General features: G+C 37.8%; 1 protein-coding gene across 2 annotated transcripts in view; it reads left to right on the top strand.

Moving 5' to 3' along the window:
- Nucleotides 1–316: 316 nt before the first annotated feature.
- Nucleotides 317–9,984, top strand: part of slc25a21 (solute carrier family 25 member 21) — a 92,300-nt gene continuing 82,632 nt past the window's right edge. Inside the window, exons 1-2 of one of the 2 annotated variants that reach the window (XM_072689585.1) lie at nucleotides 317–511; nucleotides 770–854. In XM_072689585.1, coding sequence (XP_072545686.1) covers nucleotides 344–511; nucleotides 770–854 — 253 coding nt within the window. In that variant the 5' untranslated portion in view covers nucleotides 317–343. Of the gene's footprint in view, nucleotides 855–9,984 lie in introns of both variants that reach the window. The other variant, XM_072689586.1, reaches the window with a different exon arrangement.

Below are 9,984 nucleotides of genomic sequence, written 5' to 3'. Positions count from 1 at the left end.
ATAGCTAGTAGCTAACTAGCTAGCTAGTTAATGTAGCTAGCAAGCCTAACGCAAACGGCATTGGTTCGTAAAACCCCTTCGCTTTATTCTCTATGTAGCCGTACCCGTGGTCGTTTTATTTTTTATGTTTTGTATATCTATAATTATTAAAAGCCGAATAATCTATCTAGCTAATTCAGCTCGACAAATGCAGACATGTCACATAAACATATTCGCGGTGGATCAGACATCCTCCACCTACTGTGTTTCAGACTACTAATTTAAAACAGTCACTGCAAATAGCCTAACGGTACGTATTGGCGCTGTCGTCTCTCATATTTGCTGCTTAATCCGTAAAAGCTAGATGATCCTTCTCAGAAATAAGTTTCCTATCTTGGTTAAATCTAAACTTCAGGTCAAAGGTGTGTTGGGCTACAGAGTGGACTTCAGCTGGGAGTCGGAACGACATCGTGGCCCGAGGCGCTTCCTGAACAAGCACGGTGGTCACACCGACAGCACAGCCCCAAATCAGGTAACTCTTCGTAAAAGTGCACAAACATGACACCTAATCCCGATTAACGGAAGCATTTTATACAGCTGTTAGCTATAGTTATGCGCATAACACGATAACGTTGAAGAGCTACTATTGAGGATAAAATAGCTAGCTAGCTAACACCGGAGCGACCAGCTTCAGACCGCATGCGAAAATATGTTGGTTACTTTTTCTGTAACCCCAGGCTACCTAATATTCCCTCTGAACTTCTCTTGTGCTGCTGTTTCGCTTTAAAAGGTCAAGCGCGGTCTAGAAATGAGTTCCACAAAAAGGAGTTTACTGCGGGAGGCGTCTCATCAGATCATTGCTGGTGGATCTGCAGGTAGGTGGCTCAGAAGCTCAACTTTGCACCTTTCTGTTCAGTCCATGAGAACTGACTGCTAAGCCGAGCTAAAGCTAAAAGGCTGGGTTAGCCTGTCGGAGAGCTCCAGCTGCGCAGCCAAAACACTGCACCCAGAAAAACACGTAGCCCACACTCCCCATAGCGGCTAGCTACGGCCAGTCGTTGGCGAGCTCATGGTGTGTATTTATAGATCTAAAGATAGACAGTGTGCATCAGTATGTAAACAGTTAGTAAATGCCCCGAAGTAACCGCTAGCCCGGATGATTTAACGTCGTCTTCAGAGAACACACGAGCGCTAAGAAGTGGTTCCGCCTTCCTACTGTTCCCAGTGAGAGCGTGCTCTGTCTGAACGGCAGAGGCTGCATAGATCCCATAGATCCCATCCACTGTCCACCGCAGGAGACCTGCCTGCAGTTGGTGTTGGGTGTTAGAGCTTAGGATCAAACTGAGCACCGGGCATTCTGCAAGAACTGTGAATCCCAGCTTCAGTTTTAGGGATTAGCAGTTCATTTTCTCGTTCTCTGTAGTCTACTTCAGCACCTGATTAAAACAATTAATGGGAACATTATGAACTGGCTATAGAGCAGGAAAACACATAAAATATAGCTAAGTGTCTTTAATAGCCAGTGTGTTACTAACACATGTTGAAAGCTGTGACGGGCGCTTTCAGCACAGTTTCTTTTTTCTTTTTCTTTTTTACTCAAAAAAACAACATTCCTATTCAGCGATGATACAATGATGATTTTGATATCCATTGTTTACAGACTGTCATAAACAAAGAGAGTGGGACAAAAACAGTTACTTTAGTTGTTGACAGGTTCTCACATCTGCAGCACTGTCTATGAACTTGACATGGACAGCGTGTCGCCAGCCTCTTCCTTCAGCCAAATAGCAAATCATGTTGAAGGACTGTGGGTTTGTGATTTAGGTTTTTTTTTATCTTAGCCTTCCTGTCATGGTAACACGAGGGAGGTGTGGATTGATTGTTTGGCTTTCTTTTAAAATAAGCCATCATGATTAAAAAATACACAATGAATCTAGAGATCAGACTGTTATCAAGTTGAGTATGTTCATATACAATTTCTATTTATTTATTTTGTTTTTCTTTTTTATTTTATGTGTGTTTTATGTCTGTCATGGATATGTGGGGAATTTAAAAATCATGTTTAAATATTCCTTATTCCTTTTTTTTTCTAATGACTGTAAAAATCTTTTGTTTTGTTTAATACTAACTCCTGGGACAAAACAAAAACACCCTCTTCCACACAGCTAATACATTTTAATGGGGAAATAGAACACTGTTTAACTCCAAAAGTCACTTTCATTTAGTCGTTCCATATTGTCTGCCCTCTTCGCTTACGGCCAAAAGCCATTACACACCTCACTTATTCTTGTGCACTATGGGGAAAAGCCCTAGGGGTAATAGAGACATGCATGTTGTTTATGTATTTGCACATTTATAGTGCTAAAATGTACAAAATAAGAATTTCTGCTTATTCTTGCTTTTAACTATTTCTACAATTGACATGAGTGTGATTTTTTTTTTTTTTTTTGAGCAGTAATTATAAATACTGTGCTGTTAAGTGAGTGAAGTGCTTTTACTGTGAATACCGTTGCTTTGTTTTTCTTGTTAACAGAATACATAGACAAAAATACAGTTATATAGTTTAAGTGTGTGTCTGCCAATCGAGAACATGCCCTGTGCTGAATTATTGATTTGTACTTATGAATTATTTAATTATGTATAATGAATTCATGACATTTTTACATTAATTTTTACAAAATTAGTACATTTAAAAAAAAAAATCAAACCTGTATTTTTTTTTTTATTATTATCTATTGGTCCAAACGTGGTAACAAGTACTATAGTGGTACTAAATACAATAGTATCAGTTGACAGTTTTGGTTTGGGAATTAAATAAATCCATCTCTGAAAAATTAAGAGGGAAGTTTAGTCACTGAAATGAATTTCTGCCTCTCTTGTAATCTCTTCACTAAACTGAGATTAAATAGATATATATATATTATAATATATATATTCCCCTTTTGCAAATGTTCTGCATTCTCATAAAATGCACTATAATTTTTTGACCATTAAAGTACTGCAGTAAGACATGTGACAGGCTTTGCATACATCTGCTCACAAGGCCCGTTTCCATAAAACCTTGCTCTCTAATCTAATTCTCTATCTTTAAATCATGCCAGTTTGAGTTTGTGGTGTTCTGTGTGATACACACAGTTCTGTGCTGTCCATTTTCCCATCATGCAAAGTTTGTAAACACTAACTGGAACTCACCTGAGACGATATATGGCATATTTACTTAAAGCTCCAGTATAGCTTAAGTAAAGAAGACCATTCCTACCTTGGATGTTTTGCTGTCCTCTGTGAACTCTGCAACTGTAGTCATATTTAGGGGTCATCTGGGAGTATGGAAGTTTCTCTCTTTTTGCGGTCGTTGACAGGGTTTTATGAGGCTGCCTGAGTGCAGTTGGTGCTTCTCCTGTAGAATGACCTCTGTGTTCCTCACCTACCCTCAGCTCACGTGTACCTTCTCATATGCTGGTCACCCCCCCTCCAAACCCCAGTTAACGAGGTTTGGTTCAGTGGTGTGTCCTGGTCATGGAGCTGGGCTGCGTATATGCGTTACTTTCTACAAGCCGGCTATTGTTTGGATACCTGGCTGAATAAGCTGAGCTCACTGTGACCTCTGGATGGATACTTGTTTGCATTGATATTTATTTGATCTAAAAAAGTGATTTTAATTTTCATGTTAATGATTTAGATGAGAATGTGAAAACATATTCCGCACAGATGTTTGGTTTGTGACCCTTATTAATGTCTTATGACATTCAGCCTTTGACCACAAGGGGGAAGCATTGTATCTTTTTAATTTAGGCTTCATGATAAACCAGAAAGCCTCTTTCATTCTTTGGGTAACTTCAAGTTTTTTAACTTCTTGGTGTGTCAGCAATTTAATACCTCATCTCCAATATCCATCATCTAAATCCACCAGCTTATGCCTTGTTTCATACCAGCCTATTAAAGTGTAGCCTAGTTTCCTAAACAGAAGTTGATTGTCCGTCATCTGCTCTTAACTCATTATTGGGAGGATTATAAATTATTGTTGTTTGTTGTACTTCTTGTAAAAATAAGAATACTCTTGATGTATGTCCTGTCCAGTCAATCAGCATGCAATGCTTGTTGAACTGTATCTATATGTAAATTCTATGATGTAAATGAGAAATGACTTTTCTTTTTGCTCTGTGTAGTTAGTCCTTTTTCTCTTTCAAAGAGAAACTAGTTTCCATTGAGCCAATTAACTCAGTCATTACCAGAATGTCAGGAAAAAACTGTCAGATGTTACCTTAAGTGTTTTTGGTATTGATTTCCTCCCTACTTCCCTGTTGCACCGTGTAATTTGGTAAGATTTACACAGAAATGTTTAAGTTATGATTAGTTTCTGTGTAAACGTATCCGCCGGCTGCAAATGGAGTGTGTCGAGAAAAGACAGACAGCCTAAGTATGATTGAATTCAGTCCACTTCCCTGCAGCAGACTGTCAGGCCCTCACTTAAAATGCACTCAGACTTCACTAATTGTAATGGTCTTAAACTGTGAAACGAGGTTTAAGCAACAACGAACAAATAAATCCACTTATTTGGAATAAGGCGGGAGGGGAAAAAAAAAGCTTAAGAAGATCAAATAAATGGAGGGAAAGTGAAGGGGTGACTCAGGGAGGGATTATTCACTGACATGAGATATCTGCTCCAAATGAGCGTTTCCTCTCAGAGCCACGATTGGCTGCCATAATCAGAGGTGAATTAGCCCTAATATTTATTTCCAGAAACAATTGTACATGCTTTAGAAGCTCTTTGATTTAACTCCCCATAGACATGTTGTAGACAGATGTTTAGATGAGCTCATGTTTGAAGTAATGTTGATTTTGGAAGAATACTTCATTGTGTCTCTTCTAAATCTGCTTCCACCTCTTTCAATGTCACAGTTTGGGATAATCCCTTATGCGTGCGATTTGGCTTACGGAGAAGCTTTGCATTGCTTTTACACCAGGCTACTGTTCTATACCGACAAAACGAAGGAAGGAAAAGAATATGCTTCATTTTGCAAATTGATCAGTTGTATTATTAGAACTGAGATGAACTGCAACAGGCTAATATTCTAAATATTCACTGAGTTGAAGTATTGTTTGATGATTTTTGTTTCATAATACATTTATCTGAAATTAAAACATAATTATTTTATTTTATATTTTAATGTGCCCTTTCTTTTTCTGCATTATAAAGAAAACCCTACCTTTGGATTGAGGGGGGTCTCAAGTAAACCACAGCAAACATTGCAAAAACAAACGGAGGAGATTTATTGACCACTGTGACTAATTACGCATGAAGAAATGTGCAGGATCATGATGTCACAAGAAATCAGTTCACTGCAACTAGGCGTAAAACATAACATGCAGCAAAGAGCTCCGCCTCCAAAACAGATTGTATATCTTCTATAGGTACTGCCTCTGGATTCCAGAAGAAACCTTCACATCGCTTACACAGGAACTAGATTACACTTTGAATTCACATAATCATGGTTTTCTGGTAGCAGAAGCTTTTCATTAATTTAATTGTACACAAAGAATAAATCAAGACATTCAACCATGCAGTGATTTCTTTATTTATTTATTTATTTTTTAAACCGTTGTTAATGAGTGCCAACACAAAGCTAAAGAATGCTTTCATAAAATGGCAACAGAGTAAAATGATGAAAGCAGTGTACATTTGCAAGGAAAAAAAGTAAGCAGATCCTTTGAAATTGCCCAGATTTCTGCATCCATTACTAATACAATGTGGTGTAATCATCATCTAATTCCCAATTATAGAGAAACATAATCTAACTAGTCTAACAACACACAAACAGCTGTACTGTTCATGCCTTTCTTTGATCACTTTGAGTAAACATCCACAGTGCAGGCTCTGTGTTAAGAGACTTCTTCAAAAGCTAATTGGCATAAGGTGTTTTTTAATAAAGAAGACCTGTGTTTCATAGGTGCTTTTATCAGTAAATAAGCAGGCACCAGAGCACAACCTGGTTACTGACAAATCTGTTCTACTACAGATTGGTTTGTGTGAACCATGCGTAGATGTACAGGAGACATCTTCTAGAGATGCATGAAGCTGACCACATTTTATTAGTAACTCGTGCTAAAATACATGTACTTCCACAGGGTTCACTTTTTTCTTGCAACTGTGGGTTCTGTCTGCCAGTTTTCCATGAACAGTCTGTTGTTCTTCAGATGACACATTAATATAGTTCAGTTCATGTGTGTGGTCATATTTTACAGTATTTCCGAGATCAGATTTTTGAAGCAGAATTATTTGTTTCAGCCCACACTTAGGTGGTCGATTACGAGGAATTACTGTCGAACTGCTGCTGGGTTGGGAATCAGCTCTGTGTCATTGGCAAGCCTCCTTTCTGGGCCCATGGAGCCTCAGTTCTGCCTGTGTAATGTATGAGCCAGCCAGAGGCTGCCGACGTTATCTTAATGACATGATTTATGGCATTCGCTCGTTGACCAAGTGGACCAGGATAGATGTGTGTGGGACACATCTCTTTCTTTTGTAAGCTGCGGAAGAACTGGACATTCACACACATGCACGCTCGTTTTTATTCAACCAATCCATCATGCATGTTATGTTGCTGTAAGCAATAAGGATAATTGCAATGTTATGTTAAGAACTGAATCAGCAGCATAATTATGATTGTTCAACATGGGAGGCTGTCCCTGGACCGTTACACACACTCATTTACAAGGGCCAGTTGTTAAGATCAGTCCAGTTCAGCTTTAGATGGAAAAATGAATCGGAGCTGCTATCACTGTTGTCTCACTAACCCGATATAATTACTACTCATTATTAATGGTATCATTTTGTTGATACAGTTAATAAATATATAATTTTGATAAGCAGCATTTTTCTCCTGACCATTATGATTGCAGTTATGTGGTGGATGTTTTGAGGCAAGGCGTAACGTTTGTAGCTTTATACATTTCTGACCGAGCTTAGTAAAGACTCAGAATTCATTTTAATTACTAGGTTAGAGGCTAATTTTATGAAGCTCACGCAAACAGTGAAATGTCTCCAAGTTTACAGTGGCATGCAAACATTTGGGCAACCCTGGTGAAAATTAATAGCTTTGTGAGTAAAAAAATACTATATTTATTTATTTATACATCTTTTACAGTTACAGGAAATCTTAAATCAAAATCTTGAATCAAAAGTTTGGGTAACCAAAGGTCAGCATGCTTTGGCAAATATCAGCTTGTGAGAAATTTTGGAAGCCAGATAAGAGGCTTTAGGTTTTTGTTTTTTATATTTGTTTTTTGTATATTATATTATATTTTTGTTGTATTTTTTATATATATATATATATATATATATATATATATATATATATATATATATATATATATATATATATATACACACACACACACACAAATGACACTGGTTTGTTCCAGAGTTTGCTGGTATGCAATTAAATCAGTTCATCCCTCTACAAGTGAAAAATGGTCCATGTGTCACTGGCTGCAACACAAACTTAAAGCATCAATCCACCCATGTGCTTTACAGTTGTAAAAGTGTTGTGCATTGCGGCCACAAAGTTCTATTTTAGCTTAAACAGTTCATAGGACCTGTTTCCAAAATACATCAAGCTTGTTTACATGTTCCTTAGTAAACTTCGGACACTGAATTTGATGATGAGGGCCGCCATTGATTTCGTTGTTAGCTACCATTTCTTAATCACATTACAAACTGAGGAAATGTCTCCATGAAATCACTGTGCTACCTTCTTCTTAGTCTTCTCCTGCTTTGTAGGCATCAGTTATTTAAATTGTTGAAGCGCCAGGCAGCTGCTTAGAGGAGCCCATGGCTGCTGATTATAAGGTGTATAAGCTTTGAGATTTGCATCACCTGACCCAACAATGCTTGTAAATGAGCCATCTCTCGGGATGGCTCTCATGCTTGGTGCTTCTTTCCATTTTTCCACGCTAAAATTGTATAAAACAAAAATTATGCACCAATCATATATTTCTAACTTATGGAGATTCATCTGCTACTCACTTAACTATTCACAGTAACAGAAATGTTAACCAAGGGGCTTAAACTTTCACATGTATAAGCTTGCATTAATGTCCTTCCCTTTTTTTACATGACATAATATAAAGCTAAGCTAAAGACATGCAGTTTCACGCACAAAGGGCTATTCCCCAGTTAAAGGCACAGCATGCACTGTAAAAGATTCAGTCTTCAGGAAAGAAGATATTATTATTAAAAAAACAACAATATGGTCAGAAAACAGGAACTTGCATGGCGGCTTAAGTATACTAATACAGCACATGGCAGCAATAACATAACTGGCTAGGAAATCAGCTGAACAAGCTATGCTTAATTGAGCGCTTCGTCTAAGTAGTCAAGGGCCATAGTCTGAATAACCCTGTAAGAAAATGAAACTGCTGTTAGTTTTTGTGTGTGTGTGTGTGTGTGTGTGTGTGTGTGTCTTTGTGAGTGTGCTGGTTTGCGTGCTAGTGTTCAGTTTTTTGGAAGGCTTGGGTGTTCTTTGGCTGTTTACAAACGTCATGATTAAACTGGAGCATAGAGAGACGTTTTGCCTGGAGAACCTTTTGATTGTACAGAATTATCTCAAAGCTGTACCACTGTAAAATGGGCCATGTACTTGAATTTCCATCTAGAGCCAACTCTAAAAATAAGCTCATACCTCACTCGTATTTTGCTAATTTTGTCCGCTGTTGGACGAAAGTCGATCTTGATGTTGAACTTGCTCCAAACAATAGAGTTTTCTGGTTTTCTGCGTCTCAGTCATGTGATTTCTGTTGAGTTCATTGCCCATTGCATATGTTTTTTTGCATCGAAGTGTGAGAGCTTTACTGCTGTTTTCATGTCCTGACGATTATTGTTTATGTAATTTGTGAGCGAGTGAGGAAGGATTGCTCTAATATAGACATCATAGTCAAGGCTAACACATGGTTAACTGAATCTAATTTGAGAAGCAAGTCTGTAGAAAATTACAAACCTGATCATTTTTTAGAAGAAACTCTTGAATTATAAATAAACATAATAAGTACTGTCACAGAAAAAAGGGCTTTAAAGGAAAGAACCTTTTTATTTACAAGATTTGTGTGTGTGCATTTATGTAGATACTCTTTAGAGTGTTTATTCGTCAAAAGGATCACAGTTACTCTGTTTGTCCTCCTCTTCCTTAGCAGGAAGACAGCCTATTCCACTGGTGTAACTGTCTCAAGATGAGGGGCTGGTGCGGTCATGTGGATTTGTTGTGCTTGGGAGCCACTTTGAGTTTTTGAGAGGGGAAAGTCCTCCGCCTGGTTACTCATGGTGGTATGCTTTGAGAAAAAGCCCTTAATTAGTGAATCTCAAATTTATACACACTTCAGATTATTTCTGATCTTGAGCAGTGAAAATGTGACATTTCTTAGGAGGGGGACATTAGCAGAGAAAACAGCAGAATTTGATAATGAGAACCAAAGCTGAGAAGAGAGGCTTGCTTTGAGTTTGTTTACAGTTTTATTATCCTTTTCAAAAGAAAGAGTCATCCAATAAAATCAGGAAAGACACAAACGTCACAATTGGGAGAGAGCAAGAGGAAGACGGAGAGGGAAATGCAGTGATTTCCTTTATTATGTTTGAAATCTGGGAAATTATACAGTGGAATAAAGCTATAAAAATTACATTGGATCATGGAAAAGTGCACAGCCTATACGTCTGAGATTCCTATTTGCTCATGTTATCCACTGGCAATGGGTGGGACCTAATATGCTAAGAGGTTTTAAGAGGGTAAGGATAATGATCCAATTTTCTTGCTCATTCATTCATAAATAGCCTGACTGACATTTCACTGGTTGAGGAAAAAAATGTTTACAATGATTTCAGCATATGAAATTGTACTGTACTGTTGATAAATGTAATTTAAAAATGACAGTTAAGAGGAATGGTGAAGGTCAAGTTGAGGTCTTGAAGGCTGAAGGTCTACTTGTAGTGTTGCTAGAAAAATTAATCAAAAGCTAGAG

Source organism: Salminus brasiliensis, chromosome 10, assembly GCF_030463535.1.
Source record: "Salminus brasiliensis chromosome 10, fSalBra1.hap2, whole genome shotgun sequence".
In the NCBI taxonomy this organism is placed as follows: Eukaryota; Metazoa; Chordata; class Actinopteri; order Characiformes; family Bryconidae; genus Salminus; species Salminus brasiliensis.
The sequence above is the reverse complement of the archived record's forward strand: the minus strand, read 5'-3'. Positions and strand labels throughout refer to the sequence as shown.